The sequence below is a fragment of the Lepus europaeus genome, unplaced genomic scaffold, assembly GCF_033115175.1.
Source record: "Lepus europaeus isolate LE1 unplaced genomic scaffold, mLepTim1.pri SCAFFOLD_105, whole genome shotgun sequence".
Lineage (NCBI taxonomy): Eukaryota > Metazoa > Chordata > Mammalia > Lagomorpha > Leporidae > Lepus > Lepus europaeus.
This window is the reverse complement of record NW_026909023.1, coordinates 613,327-625,580: the sequence shown is the minus strand read 5'-3', so window position 1 is coordinate 625,580 and position 12,254 is coordinate 613,327. Positions and strand designations below refer to the sequence as shown.

The window sequence follows — 12,254 nt, the reverse complement described above, 5'->3', positions numbered from 1 at the left end:
CGCCGAGCGCGGGCGGACGGGGCGGTACCGGTTCCCGCCCCCGCCCCCAGAGCCGACGCGGGCGCGTGCACAGAGCGCGTTGTGCGCAGGCGTGCCTCGGGCACGCGCATGCGCACACTCGACGGCCCGTCCTCCCTCCGGAAGTGCTGCGAGCGTCCGCGCCGCGCGTGCGCACCGCAACGTCGTGGCGGCGGCTCCTGAGGCGGTCGGCGGAGGCCTGGGACGCGGGGCGCGACCTCCACGAAGTAGGCGCGGGGGCCATCGGGGCCCCGGGGCGCCCAGGGCGGGCTGGGGGTGCAGGGGGCAGCGGCCGGGGCGGGCGGCGGGCCCCGCGGCGTCCGGCCGGGCGGCCTCCGGAGCCTGGGGAGCGGCCGCGGGCCTTTCGCTGCTCGGCGGGGCGGGCCGGGGCTGCGAGCCGGCGTTCCCGCCAAAAGCCGCCGCGACCCCCGAGGCCGCCCCCGCTGGCGCCTTTGTCTTCGCGGGGCGTCCCGGGTGCAGACGGTGGTGCGGGTGCGCCCTGCGCTTCGCTTCTGCAGGCTGCGTGCCAGGGCCGCCGGGGGCGGGGTCTCCTCCCGCCGGTCCGGTCCCCGGGAGGCCGGGCCCCAGCAGGTGCGGGGCCCAGGCCCGAGCGGTCCCTGCCGTCCACGGGGGCCGCCCGGATGGAGCCGCAGGCCCCCGAGGCCCACCCTGGCTCAGGGGCATTTGGGGAGTGGACGGCGGGCGGGCAGCACGCGGCCTCCGTCACTCCAGCGCGGGGGCGCCAGGCGATCGTCCGCGGCCCCGTTCTCCGCGGCGGCCGACACGGGAGAGCCCGCGTGGGCGCGTGGGAGGTTCTGGGGCCGTGGTCTCCGTCCCGGGGGCTTCCCGCAGGCAGCGATGGCTCCCGGCGGTGCCTCCTGGGGTCTCCGGTCCCCGCCCCGCGCCCTGAAGGCAGCCCCGCCCCGTCTGCAGGCTTCTCCGGCTCTGAGTTCGCCAGGCCTGCACCATGGACTTCCAGCACCGCCCCGGGGGCAAGACCGGGAGTGGGGGCGTGGCCTCCTCCTCCGAGAGCAACCGGGACCGCCGCGAGCGCCTGCGGCAGCTGGCCCTGGAGACCATCGACATCAACAAGGTAGGGCCACCCCGCGCCCCCGCCCCCGCCCGCCGCAGCGGGGGCGCCCCTGACGCCCCTGACGCCCGCTCCCCCCCAGGACCCCTACTTCATGAAGAACCACCTGGGCTCCTACGAGTGCAAGCTGTGCCTGACCCTGCACAACAACGAGGTAGGGCCCCGCCCCTGCCTGCTCCGCCCCGCCCCGAGGCCTGGCCCCGCCCCCAGCCTGATGCCCCGCCTCCTCCACGCAGGGCAGCTACCTGGCACACACCCAAGGGAAGAAGCATCAGACCAACTTGTGAGTGCCCCCCCCCCCGCGCCCACGGCTGTGACACGGGGAGGGCCCCTGACGCCGCCACCCCCAGCCCCAGGGCCGCCGCCCCGACACCCCCCCGCGGGAGCCCAAGGCCAGGGAGGGGAGTCCTGCACCTGCGCCCGTGGCCTTGGCCTGCGTGTGGAGGAGCCACAGCACCGGGTCTGCCCTGCCCCCAGGGCCCGGCGCGCGGCCAAGGAGGCCAAGGAGGCGCCCGCCCAGCCCGCGCCCGAGAAGGTCAAGGTGGAGGTGAAGAAGTTCGTGAAGATCGGCCGCCCGGGCTACAAAGGTGAGGGGTGCGGGGGGCCGCCCCGCCACGTGCCCTGGGCACGGAGGGGGCGTGGCGCAGGCCGTGGGGTCCTGGGCCGGCCCTCTGAGCTGGGGTCTCGGCGGCGGGGCTCCTGGGTCCCTGCCCGGCGGCCGAGTGGCCAGGGAGGCCCCGCCTCAGCCCGGGCCTCGTGTTGCAGTGACCAAGCAGCGGGACACGGAGATGGGCCAGCAGAGCCTGCTTTTCCAGGTGGGCCTGGGCAGGGCCGGGGGCGGGCGGGGCGGGCCCGCGTCCTGGCGCCCCTGACGTGCTCGTCCCCACAGATCGACTACCCTGAGATCGCCGAGGGCATCACCCCCCGGCACCGCTTCATGTCGGCCTACGAGCAGAGGATCGAGCCCCCGGACCGGCGCTGGCAGTACCTGCTCATGGCCGCCGAGCCCTACGAGACCATCGCCTTCAAGGTAGCGCGGCCCCGCCTCCCCCCACCACCCCCACCCCACCCCCCACCCCTGGGCTTGAGCCCCATGGCCGCCTCCCCCCAGGTGCCGAGCAGGGAGATCGACAAGGCCGAGGGCAAGTTCTGGACCCACTGGAACAGAGAGACCAAGCAGGTGAGCGCCGCCCCTGCCGGCCGGCCCCACCCCCACCCCCCTGGGTGGCCCTACTGAGCCCCCTCCCCACAGTTCTTCCTGCAGTTCCACTTCAAGATGGAGAAGCCCCCGGCCCCGCCCAGCCTCCCTGCCGGGCCTCCGGGGGTGAAGCGGCCCCCGCCCCCGCTGATGAACGGTCTGCCCCCGCGGCCACCCCTGCCGGAGTCTCTGCCCCCGCCCCCACCCGGCGGCCTGCCCCTGCCTCCCATGCCCCCCACGGGGCCTGCGCCCTCGGGGCCCCCTGGGCCCCCCCAGCTGCCCCCTCCAGCCCCAGGAGTGCACCCCCCCGCCCCAGTGGTCCACCCCCCCACATCTGGGGTCCACCCGCCAGCCCCCGGGGTCCACCCCCCGGCTCCTGTGGTTCACCCCCCTGCACCTGTGGTGCACCCCCCGGCTTCTGGGGTGCACCCCCCCGCTCCAGGGGTCCATCCTCCAGCCCCGGGGGTCCACCCTCCAGCGCCAGGGGTCCACCCCCCAGCCCCCGGGGTCCACCCTCCAGCGCCAGGGGTCCACCCTCCCCCAGCGGCTGGAGTTCATCCTCAGGCCCCGGGGGTGCACCCGCCGGCACCCGCGGTCCACCCCCAGGCCCCAGGGGTCCACCCAGCGGCCCCCGGGATTCACCCCCAGGCCCCGGGGGTCCACCCCCAGCCTCCTGGTGTCCATCCTGCGGCTGCTGGGGTCCACCCCCAGCCCCCCGGCGTCCACCCCTCCAACCCCGGGGTGCACCCTGCTGCCCCCATGCCCCCAATGCTGAGGCCCCCACTCCCCTCGGAAGGCCCAGGGAACATCCCTCCGCCTCCCCCCGCCAACTGAGAAGCCGCCCGCCCCCGAGCCTGGTCCTCTGTGCCCCCCTTCCCACGTTGGTTTATTAAAACGTTTTCTAAGGCCTGAGCGGACTGCTGTGTCTGGGGGGGGGGCTGGGGCCTGAGCAGACCACTGTGTCTGGGGGGGCTGGGCCTGAGCAGACCGCTGTCTGGGGGGGCTGGGCCTGAGCGGACCACTGTGTCTGGGGGGGGCTGGGGCCTGAGCGGACCACTGTGTCTGGGGGTGGGGGTGCTGGGGCCTGAGCGGACCACTGTGTCTGGGGGGGCTGGGCCTGAGCAGACCGCTGTCTGGGGGGGCTGGGCCTGAGCGGACCACTGTGTCTGGGGGGGGCTGGGGCCTGAGCGGACCACTGTGTCTGGGGGTGGGGGTGCTGGGGCCTGAGCGGACCACTGTGTCTGGGGGGGCTGGGCCTGAGCGGACCACTGTGTCTGGGGGTGGGGGTGCTGGGGCCTGAGCAGACTGCTGTCTGGGGGGCTGGGCCTGAGCGGACCGCTGTCTGGGGGGGGCTGGGGCCTGAGCAGACCGCTGTCTGGGGGGGCTGGGCTTGAGCCCATGACTGTGGGGGGGGCTCGGGGAGGGCTGAGTCAGGGAGCTGCCCCGTTTGCAGAGGGGGATCCCGCCTGTGTCTGGGTCTGGCCGCGGGGTCTCAAGGACACGGCCCCGTGAGATAGGGACAGGCAGCTCTGAGAAGGCGTCTCCTGCCCACCGGGGAGTGTGTGTCCCCAAGGCCACCCCAGGGAGACGCCCCCACCCTGCCCGGACATTCCACCCTGACCCATAAAAGCCCGGCTTCCCGGCCCCTGGCAGCACCCAAGATGCGGGGTCTGCCTCTCGCCCTGCTACTCGGGCTGCTTGCCCCCGGGGCGCCGCAGGGGGCCGAGACCCCTGGGACGGAGCTGCTCTTCGGCCAGGACTGGGGCTGGCCACCGGGCGGCCCGCGGGACCCCCTGTGCCTGGTGACCCTGGGCAGGGGCAGCCCGGGGGGCGGGGCAGCCCTGCGGGTGGTGGGGGCCCTGAGCGGCTACGAGCGAGCCTTCCTGGAGGCCGTGCAGGGGGCTCGCTGGGGCCCCCGCGACCTTGACACCTTCGGGGTCTGCAGCCCCAGCCCCGCGCAGGCGGCCCTGCCTGCTCTGCGGCGGCTGGCGGCCCGGCTGGGGGAGCCGGGGGCGCCACGGCTGTGGGTCCTACACCTGGAGGAAGGTACGTGCGCGGGGGTCCTGCCCGAGCCCCGCCGTCTGGGGGGGGTGGCTCGCGCGGGGCAGGCCTGGCTGACCGGGGCCGCTTGCTTGCCCTGGCTGCAGTGACCTGGGAGCCCACGCCCTCTCTGAGGTTCCAGGAGCCCCCGCCCGGAGGAGCCCACCCGCTGGAGCTGGCGCTGCTGGTGCTGTACCCCGGGCCCGGCCCCGCGGTCACCGCCACCGGGCCCGGGCTGCCAGGGGCCCAGGTGACCAGCGGGTTGCATGCGGCAGTCCCCGGGCCCCTAGGGGAGAGGGCGGGGGTCTTCCGAAGGCCTGTGCGTCCGCGGCTGGCTGGGGGGGGGGGGCGCAGCAGGTGCCCCGCCCCAGCCTGCCGTGCCCCGCCCCCGCAGAGCCTCTGCCCGACCGCGGACACCCGCTACTCGGCGCTGGTGGTGGCCCAGCCGGCGGAGGCGTGGCGCGGCTCTGGGCTCTCGCTGACCCTGCGGCCCCGCGGAGACGGTAGGCGGCAGCGGCGGGCGGGGGCGGGGGCAGCCGGTGCGGCCCAGCGCCCTGAGCCGCCCGGCGTCTCCGCGCAGGGCCCCCCCTGAGCACCGCCCAGCTGCAGGCCCTGCTGTTCGGCGCAGACCCCCGCAGCTTCACGCGGAAGACCCCGGCCCTGCTGCTGCTGCCGCGGTCCCCCGCACCACTGCCCGCGCACGGCCAGCTGGACACGGTGCCCCTCCCGCCGCCCCGGTGCGCGCAGGCCCGAGCCGGGGATAGGGAGGTGGGCGTGGCGCCGCGCCGCCACCTGCCAAGTCCTCTCTCTGGCTCTGCGTTCCAGGCCGTCCCCGGCGCCGGAGGAGCCGCTGCCCAGCGCCGACCCCTTCCTGGAGACGCTCACGCGCCTGGTGCGGGTGCTGCGGGGCACCCCGGGGCGCGCCTCCCCGCCGCGCCTCTCCCTGGACCCCGGAGCGCTGGCCGGCTTCCCGCAGGGTCCGGTCAACCTGTCGGACCCCGCGGCGCTGGAGCGCCTGCTGGACGGCGAGGAGCCCCTGCTACTGCTGCTCCCGCCCTCCGCGACCACCGCCGGGGACCCCGCCCAGCCGCAGGGCCCCGCGTCGGCGCCGTGGGCCGAGGGCCTGGCGCGCCGTGTGGCCGCGGAGCTGCAGGCGGCGGCCGCCGAGCTCCGCGGCCTCCCGGGCCTGCCGCCCGCCGCCGCCCCGCTGCTGGCGCGCCTGCTCGAGCTGTGCCCCGGCGACCCCCGGGCCCCGGGCGGCGCCCTGCGCGCTCTGCTGCTGCTGAAGGCCCTGCAGGGCCTGCGCAGCGAGTGGCGCGGGCGGGACGCGCGCGGGGCGGCGCGGGCGCAGCGCAGCGCGGGGGCCGCGGCCGCCGCCGCCGGGCCGTGCGCGCTGCACGAGCTCAGCGTGGACCTGCGCGCCGAGCGCTCGGTGCTCATCCCCGAGACCTACCAGGCCAACAACTGCCAGGGCGCGTGCGCCTGGCCGCAGTCCGACCGCAACCCGCGCTACGGCAACCATGTGGTGCTGCTGCTGAAGATGCAGGCGCGCGGCGCTGCCCTGGCGCGCGCGCCCTGCTGCGTGCCCACCGCCTACGCGGGCAAGCTGCTCATCAGCCTGTCCGAGGAGCGCATCAGCGCGCACCACGTGCCCAACATGGTGGCCACCGAGTGCGGCTGCCGGTGACCCCCGCGCCAGCGCCCCTCACCGTATTTATTCGCACCCCAATAAAGACGAGCGAGCGAGCACCGGCTGGGGTCTCCGTGTGTGTCTGGGTCCCCCCCCGCCTGTCCCCGCGCCCCCGGGAGGCCCCAGGCTGCAGGTGCTAAGGAGGCGGCAGCCGCGGCACTCGCTTTATTTTGTGGGAGTGGGCCCGGCGTGCTGGGACGCGCGCTCAGTCCCGCCCCTTGCCCGCGCGCGGCTTCTGGCGGCCTGGGAGCCGCTCCTCGCGGTCGTGGCGCCGCGGCGAAGCCCGGGCCTGCCTCTTGCTGCGCCCGGGGTCCCTGGAGTCCCGCGCCCACGGCCCACGGCCCCCTTCGCGCGTCTCCCAGCGCCGGGGGAGGGCTTCCCGGGGCTCCTCGGACCGCGGCCGCGTCTTCAGCGGCCTCGTCCTCCGCGGCTTGTCCTTGGGCCCGCGGTCCACGCGGGGCGCGCGCTTCTCAGCGGCCTCTGTGGGGGCTCCTCCGGGCTGTGCCTCCGCCTCATCTGTAGCCCCCAGGCTCCCTCTGTCCTCTGCCTCCGCCGGGGGCTCAGGCCGTGCAGGGGGGGGCGCCAGGACGGGGGGCTTCGGCTGCCACGGGGACATTTGGGGGGTCCTGGGGTCAGCGCCCACCTCCCGGGTCCCAGCCCGACCTCCCGCGATCACTCAACGGAGGATGCTCACCAGGGGCGCCACTGGTTCCTTCCTGGGCGGGCTCGGTGGGACCCACGGCTCGGGGATGGGCGCTGGGGCTGTGGCCTCTCCAACTACAGCATCTGGGGGACCCCGGCGGGAACGCGAGTCAGCCAGGGCGGGGACACGCCGGCGACCCCTTCTCGGCCCCCAAGGCCCCCAGCCCAGGTCAGACGTAGGGGGCCTGACTCCCAGGGTCTCCCCCCTTCCTGTCTTGGGGAGCAGGAGCACCCCCGGGCCTGTGCCCAGGGCCGGAGTGGGGCCCCCTGAAGCCCACGGCCAGGTAGGTTCTGGGCTCCAGTCTGGAGGAAGGGGGCGGGCGCGCACTGCTCCAGGCCGGGGGCGGGGTTGGGGGGGACGTAGGCCAGGTGCTGGGGGGGGGCGCCCTCACCGCGGCACAGCTGCAGCGCCGAGCCCAGGAGCGCCAGCAGAGCGGCCAGCACCAGGCACGTGTTGAGCGACGCGGCCCCCCAGGGCAGCTCCTCGCTGGGCGCCGGCGGAGGCGGGGGCGCGGCCTGCGGCTTCCTGCGCGCCGGGGCGCTGCGGGAGGCTGCAGGGACAAGTGCGGGGCACGCTCTGATCTCCACGCACAGGCACCCCTCCCCTGCTCGGCCCCGCCCCCCGCATGCCCGCTGCAAACCCACTGGTGCCAGCTCTCGGTCTGTCCCGCCCGGGTCCTGGGGCGCCCCTGGCCGCGGGCTCCTTGTCCGTCTTCTTGGGTCTGGCGTCCACGCCGCTCCCTGCCCCCGGCTCCCGAGAGTCCTGCGGGAATCGCCCGTCCTGGTGCTTCCTCGGCCCGTGCGCGAGCACGAGCCAGCAACACCTGGAGCCCCAGGAGCGCGCGGAGGGAGCTGACCCCAGAGAAACCCAGCCCCTGTGCGTCCCACACTCCCAGGACCCAGCTACTCACCGGGGACCAGCTGCCGGAGTGGGCCAGCCGGGGAGACCCTGTGGCCAGAGCAAGGGGGCAGATCAGGGTGGGGGGGGGCACCGTCAGCCCCCCCTGCCCAGCCCTGCTGCTCCGGGTTAAGCAGAGACCTGGCCACAGAGGACCACACTCCGTGGCTCCCGGGAGCTCACCCCCTCTGCTGACCTAGCACCCCCATTTTTCCGGGGGCTCCTTAGACCCCGAGGCAGGGCAGGGGCAGGGGTTGGGGCCGCAGCGTGAGCCCCCCGGGCAGAGCCAGGCCTCAGGGTTTGCCACAGGGCTGGCTCCACGCCACCGTCCACGCACCTGCAGCCTTGTCTTCTGGGGGCCGCCCTGGGCAGGGCTCAGCCAGGACAGAGAGGTCCTCGCCGGCCGGGCAGCTGCCCAGGCCTCCGTCCAGCTCCTCCAGGGTTGTCATGGGGACCGGGGCAGGGCCGCCGGGCAGTGGGCCACAGGGAGTTGCTGCGAACCAACCCAGCCCTGTGTGTCGTGCCATTGAACTCGGTGCCTCCCCTATCACAGGAGCCCACAGCCGGCCCCCACGCCTCCCCTCTACCAGAGACCCCCGAAGCCACACAGCAGCGAGTCGCAGACCAGCCCCGGTCAGCTCCTGTTCTCTGAGACCAGGGCTATTTTTAGACGGTGCCCACGGCCAGCAGGCCAGGCCGGAGGGTGACCCAGCCCCGCCCAGGCCTCTGCTCCCCGGGGTCTCCCTCCAGACCCTCCAGCCGCGCTCTGGGTGCTGGATATCCGCCAGTCTGACCTGGGGATCCCAGGGGCTCCGACTGCCTGATTGAGGCTGCCGCAGGTCAAGCCCTGCCAGAGGCCAGGATTCCCACCCCCCCAGGGCCGCGGCCCCCACCTCCCTCCACCTCTGTCCCCAGATGCCGGATGGGGAGACAGGCGGGAGCCGCAGCGGCCGGCGGAGGCCACACCAACCGGACCCAGTGCCCTGCTTCCCGGGGTCCCCACCCCCACGGGGGACGACCGCCCCGGCTGGGGCTCTGAGTGGGGAGGGGGGCTGCAGCCTGAGTGGGAGGACGGGGTGGAGTCCCAGAGCCCTGCGGCATCTCCTGCAGCTCCCACCCCAGACCCCGAGAGCCCCCAGGCTGCCCCCAGCCCCTCTTACCACACAGCCACTGCGCGGGGCCTGGTGCTCTGGACGGACCAGGAAGGGTGGCCCTGGGACTGACAGCGACAGGTGTCTGGGACAGCTGAGTGGACCAATCAGAGAGGGCCTGAGCCGAGTGTGGGGAGGGGCTGGCAGGAGGAAGCTGCCGAGGGTGTCCCCGCGGAGGAGAGGCGACCCCAGGCCCACCCCAGCAGGCAGTGGGGACCTGAGTCGAGCCCTGTGTGATGGAGGGGGCTGGGGTCCATGGTCCCCTGGCCGCCTTCTGGGGCAGCCACAACTGGGGGCAGACTCCTGGAGGGCTCCCTGGAGGAGGGGTCGCCTTCCCCACACCTGTGGGTGGAGCCCAGGCTGTGCCTCGGGCTGCTCACTGGAGATGGAGCGCAGACCATTGGGTGCCCCTGCAGCTGGGGGTCGGCCACTGCTTCTGAGCAGGGAGCTGCCATCACAGAGCCACGCCCACTACACTGGGCATCAGCTTCTCACGTGTGCTTGGGTTAAGATCTGAAAGGCAGGGGGAGAGGGAGAGAGGGAGGGAGAGAGAGAGGGAGAGGGAGGGAAAGAGAGGGAGAGAGGGAGAGGGAGGGAGAGAGGGAGAGAGGGAGGGAGAGAGAGAGGGAGGGAGAGGGAGGGAGAGAGGGAGAGAGGGAGAGGGAGGGAGAGAGGGAGAGAGGGGAGGGAGAGAGAGAGGGAGGGAGAGAGGGAGAGGGAGAGAGGTCTTCCATCCGCTGGGTCACTCCCCAGTTGGCTGCAGTGGCCGGAGCTGGGCCGATCCGGAGCCAGGGGCCAGGAGCTTCCTGCTGGTCTCCCACAGGGTGCAGGGGATTTGTCAGACAAGGGACAGGGACACAGGCGTGGCGCAATGTCATTGTTCCATGTGGGTGCTGGTTCGAGTCCCGGCTGTCCCAGCTCCCTGTTGTGGCCTGGGAGAGCAGTGGACGATGGCCCAGGTGCTGGGGCCCCTGCACCTGCGTGGGAGACCTGGATGGAGCTCCTGGCTTCTGGCTTTAGATCGGCACAGCTCCAGCCACTGTGGCCATCTGGGGAGTGACCCAGTGGATGGAAGACCTCCCTCTCTCCCTCTCCTTCTCTCTCCCTCTCTCTCTCTCCCCCTCTCCCTCCCTCCCCCTCTCCCCCTCTCTCTCCCTCTCCCTCTCCTTCTCTCTCCCTCTCTCCCCCCTCTCCCTCTCCTTCTCTCTCCCCCTCCCTCCCTCTCTCTCTCCCTCTCTCTCTCTCCCTCCCTCTCCCCCCTCCCTCTCCCTCCCTCCCTCCCTCCCTCCCTCCCTCCCCCTCTCTCTCCCCTGCTCTAATGCAGGAATGCACACACACAGAGGAAGGTGTTCAGTGAACTGGTAGCTGCCCCAGACAGCAAAGAGGCGAGGCAGGTGAGGGCCGGGCAGGAGCCCTGGGAGCAGCCCCTCGTGCTCTTTCCCACGCCTCCTCCGCCGGATCCTCCGTGAGGATGTCGGGAAGGTCGGGAACGTCAAAGGGAAACACTGGCGGCCTCAAGGTTAAGAAGCGACCGGCAAGGAAGGACCAGAGGCTGGCTCCTCCCTTCGCCTGGTGGCGCCGCCCAGCCCGCTGGCTCCGGGGGTGGGGGGGCCCTGGGCCTTATCGCGGGGCTGCAGGCTTGGTGGGGTTTGTGGGCAAATGCTGCCCGTTGGCAGCTGGGCCCGGAGCACCGCCCGCCCGGGCCCCTTCCCTCTCTCTCTGCCCAGGGTCCAAAGGCCTCAGGCTTGGTCTCCTGCCCGGGGAGAGCTGGACGGAGCCGGGCTCACCACGGCGCTGCTAGGTGTTCCCTCAATGGTTGATTAAAAATAAGTTTTTAAAATTTATTTGAAAGGCAGAGCAACAGGAGAGGGAGAGGAGAGAAGGAGAGGGAGGGGGAGGGGGAGGGGGAGGGGGGAGAGGGAGATACTCCACCTGCTGGGCCACTCCCCAGACACCCCCAGCAGCCAGCGCTGGGCCAGGAGCCAGGAGCCCCCTCCGGGTCTCCCACGTGAGGGGCAGGGACCCCGACACTTGGTGGCCTGAGGGGCCGGCGGCCACTGGCAGGTCCCAAATCTGTGCAGACGCCGAGGAGGCGGGGGGGGGGAGCAGAGGCCCCCAGGCCGGCACAGCGAGGACCCCGGAGCCCCGGAGCCTGCTGGGGGGGAGGTTTGGGAAAACAGCGGAGGCTGACAGTGACCCAGGACGCCACGCCCCCCCCCCCCCAGCCGCAGAATGGCACCTCCCGGAGCCGGGGTGGGGCGGGGCTGCCCAGGGGTCCAGGGGCACTCCGACGCCCCCAGCCCAGTTCCCAGTGCCCGCGTTCAGGGTCTGGCTCCAGCTGCCCGGTCCCGAGCACCCGGGAGCAGTGGCCATGGCTCAGGGCTGGGCCCTGCTCTCCCGCAGAGACCAGATGGAGCTCCTGGCCCCGCCTGGCCCAGCGCCCCTGTTGTGGGCATCTGCGGATGAAGACCTCCTTCTCTGCCTTCCAAACGGCCGGGCCGGCATCCCCTAGAGGCGCAGGTTCAAGTCCCAGCTGCTCCACTTCCCGTCCAGCTCCCTGCTGTGGCCTGGGAGAGCAGCGGACGATGGCCCAGGTCCTTGGGCCCCTGCACCCACGTGGGAGACCCGGATGGAGCTCCTGGCTCCTGGCTTCAGATCAGCCCAGCTCTGGCCCTTGTGGCCATCTGGGGAGTGACCCAGCGGACGGAAGATCCGCCCTCCCCCCCGTCTGTCATTCTAACTCTGAAATAAATACATCTTCAAGTGATTGAAGCAAGTAAGTGAATTAATTAATTAACAGCAAACGGAAGGCAGGGAGCAGAGCGGCCCACCAGGTCCAGCCCTCTGCAGCTCCCGCGGGAGATGCGGACCCCGGCCCGCACAGCTGCAGCCGCTGACCCCGGCCCGCACCGCCCGCACAGCCGGAAGACTAGGACCCCGGCCCGCACAGCCCGCACACCGCACAGCCGTGAGCCGCTGACCCCGGTCCGCACAGCCGTGAGCCGCTGACCCCGGTCCGCACAGCTGGGACACGTAGACCCTGGCCTGCACAGCCGGGAGATGAGGACCCCGGCCCGCACAGCTGCAGCCGCTGACCCCGGCCCGCACCGCCCGCACAGCCTGCACACCGCACAGCCGTGAGCCGCTGACCCCGGTCCGCACAAGCCGGGAGACGAGGACCCCGGTCCGCATAGCTGGGACACGTAGACCCCGGCCCGCACAGCCGGGAGACGAGGACCCCGGCCCGCACAGCTGGGACACGTAGACCCCGGCCCGCACAGCCGGGAGACGAGGACCCCGGCCCGCACAGCCGGGAGACGAGGACCCCGGCCCGCACCGCCGGAGCCGCGGCTGCGCCTGGGGAACGCGGGGAAGTGCCCTGTTTGCCGGGGGACCCGCGCCCCGCGCCCGGGCAGCGCCTGCGGGGGACCCCCGCGCCCCACTTCCGGATCTATCCGGCACCAGCG

General features: G+C 73.5%; 3 protein-coding genes across 3 annotated transcripts; 2 read left to right on the top strand and 1 right to left on the bottom strand.

Annotated features, from left to right (window-relative positions):
• The first annotated feature begins 170 nt into the window (after positions 1 to 170).
• Positions 171 to 3,211, top strand: SF3A2 (splicing factor 3a subunit 2). The gene is made up of 9 exons (XM_062184890.1): positions 171 to 245; positions 952 to 1,111; positions 1,191 to 1,262; positions 1,345 to 1,391; positions 1,586 to 1,695; positions 1,874 to 1,923; positions 1,998 to 2,138; positions 2,220 to 2,288; positions 2,361 to 3,211. Exons 2-9 carry the CDS (start codon positions 986 to 988, stop codon positions 3,138 to 3,140), a joined length of 1,395 nt encoding a protein of 464 aa, XP_062040874.1. The 5' UTR covers positions 171 to 245; positions 952 to 985; the 3' UTR covers positions 3,141 to 3,211.
• Positions 3,212 to 3,967: 756 nt separating this feature from the next.
• AMH (anti-Mullerian hormone) lies at positions 3,968 to 6,033 on the top strand. Its single transcript, XM_062184946.1, has 5 exons — positions 3,968 to 4,352; positions 4,454 to 4,596; positions 4,741 to 4,849; positions 4,927 to 5,083; positions 5,172 to 6,033. The coding sequence occupies exons 1-5, from the start codon at positions 3,968 to 3,970 to the stop codon at positions 6,031 to 6,033; spliced, it is 1,656 nt and encodes a 551-aa protein (XP_062040930.1).
• A 208-nt stretch (positions 6,034 to 6,241) lies between these two features.
• On the bottom strand, positions 6,242 to 11,979 carry JSRP1 (junctional sarcoplasmic reticulum protein 1). Its single transcript, XM_062184870.1, has 9 exons — positions 11,798 to 11,979; positions 9,130 to 9,235; positions 8,797 to 8,881; positions 7,974 to 8,129; positions 7,627 to 7,687; positions 7,384 to 7,562; positions 7,131 to 7,289; positions 6,731 to 6,822; positions 6,242 to 6,679 (listed from the first exon to the last, which is right to left on the bottom strand). Exons 1-9 carry the CDS (start codon positions 11,977 to 11,979, stop codon positions 6,242 to 6,244), a joined length of 1,458 nt encoding a protein of 485 aa, XP_062040854.1.
• Positions 11,980 to 12,254: the final 275 nt, after the last annotated feature.

Coding starts and splice junctions, on each gene's coding strand:
- SF3A2 (XM_062184890.1), top strand. CDS start 986: ATGGACTTCCAGCACCGCCCCGGGGGCAAGACCGGGAGTGGGGGCGTG. Junction 1,392..1,585: donor AAGAAGCATCAGACCAACTT/GTGAGTGCCCCC, acceptor CCCTGCCCCCAG/GGCCCGGCGCGCGGCCAAGG. Junction 1,696..1,873: donor CGGCCGCCCGGGCTACAAAG/GTGAGGGGTGCG, acceptor CTCGTGTTGCAG/TGACCAAGCAGCGGGACACG.
- JSRP1 (XM_062184870.1), bottom strand. CDS start 11,979: ATGCGGACCGGGGTCCTCGTCTCCCGGCTTGTGCGGACCGGGGTCAGC. Junction 6,823..7,130: donor GGCGCTGCAGCTGTGCCGCG/GTGAGGGCGCCC, acceptor GGGGTCCCCCAG/ATGCTGTAGTTGGAGAGGCC. Junction 6,680..6,730: donor AGGAACCAGTGGCGCCCCTG/GTGAGCATCCTC, acceptor GGGACCCGGGAG/GTGGGCGCTGACCCCAGGAC.
- AMH (XM_062184946.1), top strand. CDS start 3,968: ATGCGGGGTCTGCCTCTCGCCCTGCTACTCGGGCTGCTTGCCCCCGGG. Junction 4,353..4,453: donor GGTCCTACACCTGGAGGAAG/GTACGTGCGCGG, acceptor CCCTGGCTGCAG/TGACCTGGGAGCCCACGCCC. Junction 4,597..4,740: donor CCGGGCTGCCAGGGGCCCAG/GTGACCAGCGGG, acceptor CCGCCCCCGCAG/AGCCTCTGCCCGACCGCGGA.